This window comes from Eublepharis macularius, chromosome 3 (genome assembly GCF_028583425.1).
Source record: "Eublepharis macularius isolate TG4126 chromosome 3, MPM_Emac_v1.0, whole genome shotgun sequence".
In the NCBI taxonomy this organism is placed as follows: domain Eukaryota; kingdom Metazoa; phylum Chordata; class Lepidosauria; order Squamata; family Eublepharidae; genus Eublepharis; species Eublepharis macularius.
The window spans coordinates 83,754,693-83,768,695 of NC_072792.1; the positions used below are offsets into that span (position 1 = coordinate 83,754,693).

The following is a 14,003-nucleotide window of genomic DNA, read 5'->3' on the forward strand; positions in this document are numbered from 1 at the left end:
TATAACTATGTCAGACCTCATGATGATCTTTTCTACAACAAATTTACTGTTTCTGGGCAAGGTAATTGAGCGGGTAGTGGAGCAGCTCCTGGGCTTCTTGATGGAAACATCTGTATTGGGCCCAACCAGTCCAGCTTCAGGCTTGGATTTGGTACTGAGACTGCGTGGCACTGGTTGACTATCTCTGACTTCACCTGGATAAAGGTGGGCCATGTGCTGTTGATTTTGTTAGATCTGTTGGTGGCATTTGACATTCCCAACCTTAGTTTTGATCAGCTGCCTGGCCTCAGTGGGGTGAGGGGCACTGCTTTGGTTTGGTTCTTCTCATTCCTCCAAGGATGCTTTTTAAAGGTTGCCCATTAAGGAGAAGTCAGCCCTGGTGGGAACTCTGCTGTAAAGTCCCTTAGGGATCAATTCTTTCCCCAATGCTGTTCAGTCTTTATGTATGCCCTTTAGTAGAGATCATCAGGGCTTCTGGAGTTGGGTGCCACCAGCATGCTGATGATACCCAGCTCTATATCCTGCTACGTAAGCAACCAGAGGCCGAGATCTTGGCCCTTGCCCTGTGCTTAGATATCGTAGTTGGATGGTTGAGGGATAGTTGAGTGAAGATAAATCCACCAAAAACTGATGTTGTGGTTTGACTTGGTCTGTGATGATAGAGGACCTTGCTCTTCCATCACTTGATGGGGTTTGGTTTACAGCAGTGGATTCTGTTAGGAGTTTAGGAAAGTGGCTGGATTCCACTTCCATGTTATCCATGGACAAGCAAATGTCCATGGTGGCGAGGCTGGTTTTTTTCCACCTCTGCTAAGCCTGCCAGTTATCCCCATATCTGTCTCGCTCTGACCTCGCCACAGTGATTCACATTACAGTCACTTCGTGTTTAGACTAGTGTAGCTCACGCTACATAGGGTTACCCTTGAAAACGCTTCAGAAACTTCAGTGGGTACAGAATGCATCCACCAGACTTGGCCACTGCATGCTGTGCCAGCGGCTGCTGGAATGTTGCACTGCTGATACGGAGACCTTCTGCATGATGAGGCTGATCATGCAGCAATTGCGCAAAGCTCCTCTCACTGGGAAGTGGCTTTTAATAGTGATTGTACTCCCTGCATAACATATGAAGCAGAGTTCACTGAAGTGATCACTAGTAGACTGCAAATATAGGAATGCTTGCTGTTGCATCTTATGGGCTGATGCAACCAATAATGGTCTCAGCATGTACAAGTGAAAAAGGTGTGCTGCCCTTGGACTCAGGGCAGCTGGTTTCAGATCTTTAGTTAATTATGGACTACTTGGGTGGTCTGTTTTTAATTCCCTTTTATTTTTTTAAAGAGCTTTTCTTCTTTTAAGATTCTTCCTCTGACCTGGCAGCAGGAGGAAAACCCAAAGATCAGTCACAGGCAAGCACAGAGGATACATCAAAACCAGACATGCCAGCTTCCTTTTCAAGTGGAATGAAATCAGTCATCAGTGGGCCCAAGAAAATAGGGTAAGCAGACTTTTACAAACTGAACACCGTGTCGGACTCCACAGCATTCCGTTATTTGGACCTAAACTTCCCAAGATGAGAGAAGCATCTAAAAAGATTCTGCTTTGAAAAGAGACTTTGTGACAGCATTGAAAAGAGACTTTGTAACAGTATTGTTCCTTATTTTTCCTACATGGTTTTCATGTATAAATTGCTGCACTTACAAATAAAATGCTTCTTCTGTCTTAGAGCTGCGGACTCAGCACAAGATAAACCAGTGAAACTAGATACTTCTTTGTTATGATTCATTAGCAGCAATGATAAAATATGGCAGGGCCAATAGTGACAGTTCTGCACCCAGCTGCCCTCCTTCTTAATATCTTACAACAAAATGGATAGTAGCAGTATTGAAAATAAATATCACAGATCCTGATCATGTGCGATTGCCTCATTGCAAAATAAAAGTTTGTTACTGCTGTCTGTTGACTTTGTATAGTTCAAATAGAAAGAGTAGGCAAAAATTTAAGCCTCTGTCTTCAGGAATATGGGCCAATGTCAAGAAATGGCAAACATTAGGCCGGGCATTACATTCTGAAGTAGACTGCTTCCACGTATATGTTTTTCTGTGCTTTGGCTACAAAACTGTGGTGCTGTGTTTGGAGCATTCACATGAAAATGTGGTCTAATTGTGCTATCATTGTCCTTTTCTTACCTTCAATATGCTGTTCCCAAATCTGTTGTTCTCTTTCTTTTAGGGAAGAGTGTAGTCCAAGTACATTCTCAGGCATTTTAACTTTTTAATTATAACCCATTAAAATGTTCAAGGTCAAGATTCCTTGGGAAAAAATTCCATAGTGTGTACGTCAGTATCATGAACCTGTTAAATAACAACAAAATAAATATGTAAAGTAGCTATAGGTTTACTGTTTTAATTTATCTCCCTGTTCATTAAATCTCTGCCCAACAGGAAGGTCCTCAGGGCAGTAACCAAAGGGGAACTTGTAAATCTGAAGGCAGAAGATGGAAGAAGCATCAACTCAGATGCAGATGTCCAGAGTATACATAGTGCTGACAGGTAAGAGAAAAGGTATCACTTTTTATGATGAGTTTTGGTTTCCTTAGATAGCTTTACAACCTGAAGCAAATATTGCCATCCTTCAAAATGGCTTTGTAAGTTATTCTAACTTAGATATCTTAGTTCTTAGGTATCAAGCTCCTGTTCTGCTTTACATGTCTAAGCTTGTGGTATGAGTGTAAAACAAGAAATGTCACGACACAGATTTACGTGGACCCAGAGACAACAGGGATTAGCTTAAATAACTCATAATTTTTTTAAATGAGTTAGCTCCAGGAGTCACTCACTGATGTAACTTCACTTTTCATGTAGAAACTGTTCTGTATGAGCAACGTCTCTGTCCATGCCACTCTGGTACGGTAGAAGCAATTGAGCATGTCCTCCTATACTGTTGGTTTTACTAGAACATTTGGAATATATATATTTCTTCAGTTATGCACAACGATGTTAGTAGATCAAAACAATTTTATTTTTCACTCCTTCTTAGTGATTGTCATAATGAAAAAGTAGCTAGATTTTGTTACCTGGCATGCTTAATTAGACAGAAGATGCTTTAGCAAATTTTAATTATAAACTGTATTTTATGTTTAGTATATTTTATATATCTATGACATGCATTTAATGTATATGTCTATCAATAATTTTGATTCTGACTTTTGATCTTGGATTGTAACAATAAATACATACATGCATGTAGAAACTGTAGAATGTGAAGCTGTTCATGCTAATGAAGGTGTGACACTGTGTTTTTAGACAGCCTCCAAACAATACTATAGAGTAGTCCTAACATATAAGAATGCATGAGATTCTTGTTTCAGGATACAGCTTCCCACTTAAAAAATCAAATCTCATGTAAAATATTTAATGTGATATATTTAAACAATGTTTCCCTCTATGAGTTGATGACTAGACATTGAGAGGGAAAAATTCAATGGGGGGCAATATATTAAAAATAGCAGCATGCTTTCACTGTGGGGAAATAGTGGCATGCTTTCATACTCTGGTTTCTCTTCAGATCATATAAATCTTTCGCCTTTTATTAAGGGAAATAGTGGCATGCTTTCATTGTGGATTTTTTTCTTGAACTGAATATTCTCAGAACCTCTAGTCCAGATTTCCAAAATCAGTTTTCTTTATTTCAGTTTGATTGTAGCTGCTTTGGGTCCCCATTGAGGAGATAGGCAGAGTATTGAATTTTAAAAAGTAAATAAATAGTATCTGTATTTACTTTGAACATTTGTAATGCTGTTTCATTGTTCATTCAGTTATTTATTTCATTTATATGCAGTTGATATTGAGCTTTGTGCCCTTCCCCTTTAAAAAAATTAGGTCAGTTGAGAGAAAAGCAAGTTTATATTTAGAATGACTACATCTCCCATAAAAAACTGGCAAGTCTGTCTGCATGGACAAGACTATACTAAATTTGCATAGTCTTGTCCCTTACTTGTCAATCTGTGACTTAACTACAGTGATCCAAGCAACGGTCATCTCTAGGCTAGATTACTGTAACTCGCTCTATGCAGGGCTGCCCTTGAGCCTGACCTGGAGATTACAGCTGGTACAAAATGCAGCAGCGCATGTTATTATGAGAGTGCCAAATAAGGCACATATAACACCGTTCTTGCATGAGCTGCATTGGTTGCCAGTGGAGTACCGGATCAGATTCAAGGTACTGGTATTGACCTATAAGGCCCTGTGCAGACTGGGACCAGCGTATCTATAGGACCGTCTCTCCCCATATATTCCCCAGAGGACACTCCGATCAGGGGGCAAACAGCTGTTAGCGGTCTCTGGCCCCAAGGAGGCCTGCCTAGCCTCGACTAGAGCCAGGGCCTTTTCGGTCCTGGCTCCCACCCGGTGGAACGCTCTGTCCGCTGAAATCAGGGCCCGGCAGGACCCACTATCTTTTCACCGGGCCTGCAAGACAGAGCTGTTCTGCCAGGCATATGGCTGAGGCTGGGCCTCTGCCAGCCTGGAAAAAAGGGGTGTATAAATCTTAACCCTCCCTGTGAAGGCTGTCCACCATCCTGTTTTAAATGTGTTGTTTTTAATTAACATGAATTTTTAATTGTATTTTTAATATGTTGCTATCTGCCCTGAGCCCACTTGCGGGGAGGGTGGAATACAAATTTTAAATAAATAAATAAATAAATAAATAAATGAATGAATGAATGAATGAATGAATGAATGAATGAATAAATAAATAAATAAATAAATAAATAAATGTTTACTTCAGCAAAAGTCTTAATTGTCCATGCAACTTTTCATCAATATTTTCTTCTGGCCTTGTTTATAAAGCAACTTCAATTTCTCAGTTAATTTAGTTATTTCCTGTTCATTTGTGGTGGCCATGTGCAATGAGTCCCATCCTGGTCCCTATGATTTTCCTGTTTCTAATTAAGTTCCCAAACCAGGCTGTCTCTTCAGGCATTATCTCTAGTCAGAGCAAGACAGTAAATCATATAACCCCAAAGGGAGGAATAGAGTTTCTCCTCCAAAAAGGAATCACCTGGTTTGCTTAGAACCAGTCAGAGCAGGATGTTAGGAGGTATGATTATACCAAAAATTGATAATAGCCCAAAGACTATTGCCATGGGGACATGGCTTAGGGTCTCTGAAGAACAGTAAGGCATTAAACTAAGGAGCTAGTTCAGTCAGGTTGTGTTAGCTTACAGTTTTGCTCTGTTTCACATCCTCCCATATGTCGGAAATCCTTCCCTGCTCCACTTACCTATGCAAGTAGCTATATGCCATTTTCTCTGTTTTCCAAATAATCTTTTTAAGTTAAGAGTGCCTGTGTGTGTTTGGATTGCTTGGGTTGCTAAATGACTAGGTTCAGCATATCCCGGCTCTCTGTTGAACCAGTCTGCATGTTTCATTGGAAGAGAGGGGTATGTATGTATGACAGAGAGCGACAGAAGTGGGTCTGTTAGATTCTGCTTAAGATCTTTAAGTGACAGGTAGCAGCTATCTGTTGAGAGTGTGGGACTATGATCTCATAGCAAGCAAGAGCCAAACAGCGTCAGGGAGGTTGGGGAAGCAGGGTCCTTCCTCTCTGGCTTTCCTCTGCCTTTTTTGTTGAACCCCCATAACATCTGGCAAAAGTTTTAATGGTTCCTGCAACTTTTTCTCAACACTTTCTTCTAGGCTTGTTTGTACAGTAACTTCTGTTTCACAGTTAATATAGTTATTTCTTGCTCACTTGTGGTGGATATTCCTGAATTAATCCTTAACTATCAATTCTTTAGTTGCTGTTTTCTCTTTGAAACCAAAGAGATTTTTGTTAATCTTTTCCTTTTATTTTTCATGACTAATATAATAATTAGAACACTAAAGGCATTAATGAACATTTGTTTTGGCTTCACAGAGAAGAGCAGTAAGTAAAGCTAATTTCTTCTGAGCAACAAAAATAGATAAGTAAAGACTGATTCAGGAATGCAGCAGCTATTGTGAGTGAACAGGAGATAACGAAGAAGAAAGAGACTGATTTACAACAACAAAGAGGGAAGGGGAAAATGTAAAGGGATGGTAAACTTTGGGAATCCTCAGTAGTGTTTTGTCAGTCCACATTAGACAGGCTAGTATTGTAATTGTATTTTAATTACTATTCCAACTCCCAATCTTAAAATGAAGTCTTAAAAATTGAGTGGAGGGGGACACTCTGATGCAACAGATTAATAACATTGCTTAGATTCTCCTTGAAACAGAGTGTTATGAATTACATCCATTGTAGCTTTAAATGGCTGGAATAGAAGCAGTGCTGTTGCAGCCATGAGAAAAGGGATGGTTTTGCTTTTTCCATTTCAATCTTCCTTTTCTGTTAGGAGGCCTCAAAATTGGACAATAGTGCTAGGAATTGGGCAATTTTGTTGCCTAGCAATAGTGCTGCATGCATTGGCAAACAGATTTAGTAGTCATCATTAATGTTTCTTGTAATGCAGAGTTTCTGAAATACATAAAAGGCTTTTAGAGCCAAGATCTATTTTTTGAACAGTTCTGAGCTTAGTACAGAAACATTGAAACAAGGCTTCACAAAGAGAAGAAAGAAAATACGAAGCTTTTCTAGATTTTCAAGAAAGCAGTTTCTATGAGAAATCAGTATTATTGATTACTGCTAAGAGATGGGAGCATTTGGGAATAATTCTTGAGGCTTGAATCCAGACTAGACATTTCTGCAGGTGCAGTAGAGCCACAATCTCCGCCCTGCCCCCAGCAGCCCAAAGCACCTTCCTAAAAAGCTGCATGCTGTGGTGGGTGGAGGGGGGAATCATACTTAGTGTGTGGAAAGCCCACATAAAAACCCCATGGAAAGATTAGTCTGGATCCACCACTGTGTTAGGTATGTTTGCCAGGATGCAGAAGAATTACTGTTTCATCGGGTCTCAGAATAAATTCAGTTATTGCAATTAGCTAAATGTTAATCATTTGTGTTTATAGTGCAGAGGTTATATCTTGCTGAACCTATATGCATTCTCTCTAAGTTAATTGACATCAGCGGACTTAGGGGGCAATTCTGCTTAGGCTTGCTTTACCATCCTCTCTCTCTGTGACTTTTATATGCTGATGCACTATGTATATACCCATTTAATTAGGTTTACTAGATTTTACTGTAAGTTTACAGAGAAGACTGAAGAAAATGAATACTCTAAATCCCATGCTTAATCACAAATACAGGAATAACAACTCCTTAAATTTCTCTAAATGAATTTTAAATACATTTTAAAAGTGCGAAGTGGAAAGGCAGATGATCCTACCATTCTGCAAAACTGGGAGACAACACAATGTTGAGAGTGTATGCTCAGATGGAAGCAGAGGCAACACCATAACAGCAGGTATAGGAACAAAAATCGACATAAGCATTAACAGACATGCCAACAATGTGATTGGTAATCTCACTTCGCATAACCATATAGTCCACAAATAAATTACTTGCCAAGGATATTTCACACATTAGCTATTCATGGAAGGCATCAAGCAATTCACAGCAACAGAAAGAATGCCTCGGTAAAGTTGTGCTCTGGAGTTTACATAAATTCACCATATGCAATATATATCCACAATTATATTTCAGCACTGTCCCTGGGCAGGCCACCATGGCTCAGTGGGCAGGACAGCAGCCATTGAAACCAATAGCCACCAATTTCAGGGCTTCTTGCATAACTACATTTTTACCAGGCAAACAGGAGTAAGAGTGCAATTCAAATCATGAAACCCATCTCTTTCCCTAGTCCAAAGACTAGGAGTTATGCATGGTGAATCGGTGGGCTTCCCAAGAGATGAAGTGAAGTCCTACTCAGAGAAGAGTATTTTCATGCAGATCCTTATCATATCATGATACAATTATTGCCCACTTAAGTGCTTTATTACATCGTGTTCCTCTACAACCTGGGGAGTAATCAAGGGTTGTTGAGCCAACATGTGAATAACATTTTGTAGCCATGGGCATTTGAGAGCTCTAGGCATCTTGGGATGCTCAGGATGGAGGATCGTGTGTGCTGGGGAGTACCGATGTGGAATGCAGTCTCCCCCTCCCTAGTGTTACAGAGTATCTCTCTATGGGGGAGTATTCCTTTTAAATCAGGCATGTGGAAACTCAGATTTTAAGATTTTATTAAAAATTTTGAAGCAATCAAATATACACTGATAAAAAGTATGTATACCACCATATGTAAATGACAGCAGTAGCAGATAAACATACATGCCATAATCCCTTTCCTTGTTTATCTTAGATCTAAAAAATAAAAAGCAAATTTAAGAATCTCACCAAAGCACTTCTAAAAAATTAAATAGTCTCATGCAACTTTATGAGAGAGATTGAGAGCTCAGTGCTGTGAAATACATTTGGCTATACCAAAATCCTCTGATTTGTTGTTTCCATTGGTCTGAGATGAGTTTCTCTCTAATCTTAAGTAAACCTTTCTTGTGGAATAATTGTAACAGTTTGTATGTTTGTTCAGAACAAGTTGATGAGATTATTCTGGGCATCATTTCAACCATCGTGTCTTACCTGATTGAAAGTTGTAAAGCTGTACTGAGTACAAAAAACATACCTTGCAAATATGAAAATAAAACAATTGTCAAGCCTGCTTCCCCTTTGTTCAATCAATACCTTATTGTCAGACAAAGGTCTGCAACACGGGCTTTCCTTTGTAGGGTGCCTGGTCCTTGTAGTTCTAGTTACAGATGTAGAGTTGGGACTCCTGGCATGTGTTCATGTTTGGAGTCCTAAAGCAGAGTGTGTGTAAAGGTCCTCAGAACTTATTTATTTACCTCATTACTACCCTGACTTTCTCACTGAGACTCAAGGTTCAATCAGACAGTATTATACATCCAATAACAATGCAGTAATACTAGGATTACAGAATTAGAAAACAATGAAAACAGAAAACTGTCTAAGGCATGATATACCATAAACAATATGGAGACTGGATTACAAAGTAAGAATACAGTGTAGTAAAAGTAAGAAGTGCTAGCAGGATGTCATACATTGCACAGACAGCCAAGGCAGTCAACAAAGTGTATATCATATCCTTGATATGCCTATAGCTACATGCCACATGTCTTACCTAAAGCCAAAGTCACACATTACAAAGATGGGTTCTAGAGTCCTGTGCAACCCAGGTGTGCAGGGCCCCAGTTCAGTCTGAGAATACTGTGAGTGGAGAGAAGATACTTAAGTCTTCCACACACACGCATACTTTTTTCTGATGTCTATTCCAGGTGATGTTCCACAGTTGGCTGCAGTGTTAATTTAAATTCCTTCTTCCATTTTGATGATCAGCATGGAGAGGAAGAAGATAGGGCAATCATGGGGGGGGGCTGTCTTGACTTTAGTTGGACTGTTTTAATTTACACCACCTATTTTGCATGCATAATGTACAGTTTCAGTGGTTGGGGGCTTTAATGAGCATAGCTCTGTTCTTCCTTTGCCTGGCCCCATTCTTTCTTTCTTTCTTTCTTTCTTTCTTTCTTTCTTTCTTTCTTTCTTTCTTTCTTTCTTTCTTTCTTTCTTTCTTTCTTTCTTTCTTTCTTTCTTTCTTTCTTTCTTTCTTTCTTTCTTTCTTTCTTTCTTTCTTTCTTTCTTTCTGCATTCCACATCTTTCTTTCTTTCTGCTCCTTGCACTAGTGGGAGTCCTGCCATTGCAGGGGTTCCATTGATGAAAGTGCAAGGATTTTACTCCATAAAAAACATTTTCTATCTGGTGCTCACTTAGTTGATATGTCAAGGAAAAATAAATCAAGGTTTCTATAACTGCATTGGTCAGATGCTCTATCCTTTGAAAAAAATCAGATTGGCTTGGATTTGGGGGTTCCTCAGTAGGAATGTGAATATTTCATCTAAACTTTGATCAAAGCTGCATTCCTTTTAGGAAAGGTTCATTTCTCTAAAGAAGGGTTGTTCACAGCAACGAATTAGAATGTGGTATGACAGGATCAACCAAGCAAAGGAAAGGTATAATTCAAAGATCATTTTTAGTATGAACGGAATTGCCAGCAATCTGGAAAGACTGCTTAGACAAGGAAGTAATATGTTTTTAGTAAAATGGTCAGTTAAATGTATTTTAAAAGATCGGTCCATTGTCTTTATATTATGTTTTCTGGCAAACAAGAATCAAGTAAAGCAGTGCCAAATGAAACCTTATTGCCAGAGTTTGAAAACTTGCCGTTTTCAAATCTCGAACACAGTTACTTTACTGAATGGACACCATGGGCAAAACATTAAATGTTGAAATGTCACAAGAAATCCAAGTGGGTCAGATATTGGAAGGCAGCCCTGGCCAGGAATCATTAGCCTGAGCTAAATTAAACAGATTGGAAAATTGTTCCTCTTAGGGGAAAGGGCAAACAGATGGAGATATTCAGAATGACTGAACAGCACTATGAGGTCTCAGATGTCTCAGGAACAGTAACTGGCCCTTGAGGATTCCTCAAGCAGTGACAATATGATCACGGTGCTGGATATGGCACAAATGCATAATGGGGCATATCATGGAAACCATGTGCATCAGCTGTAACTAATACTGATGGGTGTAAGGGTAGAACTACATGTTGGTTTGCTTAGAGCATTTCTATACCACCTTTCTGTGGATAAATCACATCCAAGGTGATCTGCATTAAAATACATTCTTAAAATACAGAAATAAAATAGCACAGAGTAAAACTACTGCCTTCTGTGGGTGATGCTACTCAAAGGTTTTCTGCAGCCAATATGCTGATACCAGAATTGCTGTAAAGATGAGTCTACACAAAGTTCCTGTAGGGGAGAACACCACAATGTAGGGATGGGTGGTGAGAAGCTGTTGCCAAATGCATCTGTACAAAGGTATGTTCCTGTAACAGAAAACCCCCAGATGATTTCAGAGTATCTGTAGGAACATGTAGTGGAGGGTTGAGCCCTGGCTGTTAACAACATTAAAGGTCAAAAGCAGAACTTTGAAATGAATCCCAAAATAAGCAAGAAGAAGGACAAGAAATAACCCACTGGTCTAATACTGTTTTCATGTGTTCATTTCACTGAGCCCCAGTGAGCATTCTGGCTAAGTTGTTATAAACCAGTTGAAGTTTCTGGACTGTTTTCAAAGGCAGTGACATGTAGAACACATTACAGCAGTCCAGTGCAGATTTTACTAAAGCATGTGTGAGGGTGGCCAAGACAGCTGTCTGCAGGAAAACATACATAGCAGACACCTCTCAGGTGTTTCACCTAAGGAACAATAGTTTAAGAAGGGATGATATGGAATGAATCCTCAGGAAATGCTCAGTCCTTTCTCTTACTTCTCTGCTACAGATTGTTTGCCTTTTATTATGTGAACATTCATCTGTACATTCTATGGTTAGGCCTTGAATGTTTGCATGCCAGAGACGGAGCACTGTTCCAAATATTAACATTGTGGTAAACTGAGCAATGTTTCCACCATGGAACGTGTTCTTTTTTCCCCACTGAGATACTGAATGGTCTCCTGGAGTTAATCTGAAGGCCAGTCTCACCAGTCTTATGTTATTGTTCTCTACATGGCTGGTCTGAAGGTGCAGCATTGGGAATTCTCTAATACATGACCATTAAATCTTCCAGAAACTAGCTGGCCAAACTGCTTCCAGGTTCATCTGTTTAATGAAGAGGGAGAAACAAGATGTACCCCTCCTGTCAGAGCAATAGCAATTTGAATTTCCTTGTCCCCCTCCCCACCCCCCGCCCACCCCACAAGCCTCCTGCTGGTTGCCAGTGCTCAGCTGGCAATGGCAACCCTAGGGGAAAGGAGGTTCAACCTTTCCCTTTGCAGCTTTTCCCTGTCCTCAGACAATCTCTCTTGTATCTGCTGTTTGCCTTGCTGGGGAAAACAGCGAATTGATTGGAGACCTTGCGCTATAGACCCAACCTGAACTGGGGCTCCCTGAAGTTACTATTTACCAATAAAAACACTTGGGAAATCCATTAATTTATGTATCTTTCAGTATCTCATTTAATTAGGCCCTAAATTGTGTGCTTCCTCATTTTTCTATGCTGGAATAGATGAACTAAGAGGATATATTTTTGGTATTGTTTTCCTAGAGAGAGTACCTTTTCACTGGACATGGAGGACATACCTGGTTGCCTGAAAGGGACAGTGGGCACGCTAAACAGAAGCAATGCCTCTACTCCAGTCCACCCTAGGTCACCAGCACTGAGCACACGTAGCATGACTATAGATTACAGCAGGGTAAGTCCTCTGTTGGCAAAAAGGTTATGTTTAGACTTCAATGGCACCAAGAAGGTAAAAAAAAAATGAAATGCTCCCAGTTCTTGATAAGGAAACCTTGTGAACTGTAGAACTTCGAACTCTGCAGGGGGAAGTGAGGGCTTTCATGATTGAACGTTCCTATATTTAAAAAGTGTCTTGTCTAAGGAGTATGGTTCCCAACAGTGCCTAAGCAAATATTGAGTTGTTTTGGGGAGCTGTGCCTGAAAAGGGTGGAGTTTGGGATATATCTGATGTCACTTCTGGGTGATGCTCAAGGAATTTCCCCTAATACGTACAGTAAAGCCCTAGAGGTTTGCTATGGAGACAGTTTTTTTCTCCCACTCATAGATTTCTCCAGGGTGGGAGATTGGGGCTGGTGTAGGGAAATTCCCAACAAGTCCAGGCAATTGGGAAGTCCGCTTTTTTCTACTGGTGGATAAGTGTGCATATGTTCATGCTGGAAGAGGCAGCCTGCTAGAGTACATCTTGCCCATATTCCCCCCAAATCTGCAGCTGGCCCTCTTAAGAAATTACTGATACTTAGCTTGTCAGTAATCAAATCTAATTTTGATTCTGGTTTTCAGCAAAGGAATATTGTTGTGAATTGTTTTATTTACTTGTTAGCTGAGATAATGAAGGCTTAGGAAAAATCAGGCACATTGAAAAAAAATCTGCAGATGGCATTTTTTTCTGCTAGTTACACATACCCTGCAGGCTCCCCACAGGTGCTGTTCATTTATTTATTTATTTATATTTCACTTCATTTATTCCTCACCTTTCTCCCCAACATCTTCTTCAAAGTGTTAATATTTTAGTTTCTTTTTCATCATTTCATCACAGGATGCATTTCTGGTTCTGTGGTATAACAGCTATTTGTATATGGGGGATTGTTGGCTCACTCAAACAAAGCAGCATTTTTTTAAACCAGAATTATGGAGTGATACGGTAAGATTCTTCATAGATATAGAGGAAACAAACAGATGGAAAGTGGGAGAAGTTTGCGTTATTAGCATAAAGTTGAACATGGCATTGCCAACAAATAGAGCTATTGTAGTAATTTTCATAAGCTAAAGAATGTAGCTTTTTCATATCAATGTTTTAATAATGTGATACACAAAATACCTATTTCTGTTCTTATTGGGCAGGATCATGGATTAGAAAATGGCATAGGTGTGCCTGCAAGTGAAAGTATACCTATAGATTTAGCTAAAAGACACCGTAGAGGAGCCTCTGGAACTCCCTCCATAGCCGTTTCTAGGACATCGCTATCATCTGGTAAGCTCTTTTTAAAGCAGGAGAATATACATTCATACTAGCGGCCACGTTCTCCAGCCAGCTTTTCGCCTTTCCCCCTCTTTTTTAATTTTGTGGAATTGTTTCTGTTAGAAGCTAGTGCAGCACAAAGATTAACATACTTGTCCTACTTATTAGTATCTGCAAACTCTACCTTTCGCCAGTATGTGATATTGCTTCAGTATAAAGAGTAGATTTGTTTAGCATCCTTTCCCAATCAATTTGTCCCTTCATTTTACTTCACAGTAAAAACCAGGTGCAAGAAACTGCCTGAATTGTACAACCTTTTTATTTTGATGATAGCAAAAGGTTAAAAAAAGTTGGAGGAATCAGTTGCTTAAATTATCTTAATTTCTGCCTGTTAAGTAAGATCAGCAGGGATGGAAAAGTCAGAATGCGTCAATGAAAATCTTCTCACCCACATGCTTCTGGTCTAGTCTTT

The 14,003-nt window shown here is 39.6% G+C and overlaps 1 protein-coding gene across 2 annotated transcripts in view; it reads left to right on the forward strand.

The window, feature by feature from the left end:
• Window positions 1-14,003, forward strand: part of SYTL5 (synaptotagmin like 5) — a 124,896-nt gene that overhangs the window by 84,084 nt on the left and 26,809 nt on the right. For both annotated transcript variants that reach the window (XM_054974636.1, XM_054974635.1), the window contains exons 5-8: window positions 1,357-1,495; window positions 2,442-2,549; window positions 12,100-12,247; window positions 13,414-13,543. In XM_054974636.1, coding sequence (XP_054830611.1) covers window positions 1,357-1,495; window positions 2,442-2,549; window positions 12,100-12,247; window positions 13,414-13,543 — 525 coding nt within the window. The remainder of the gene's footprint in view (window positions 1-1,356; window positions 1,496-2,441; window positions 2,550-12,099; window positions 12,248-13,413; window positions 13,544-14,003) is intronic.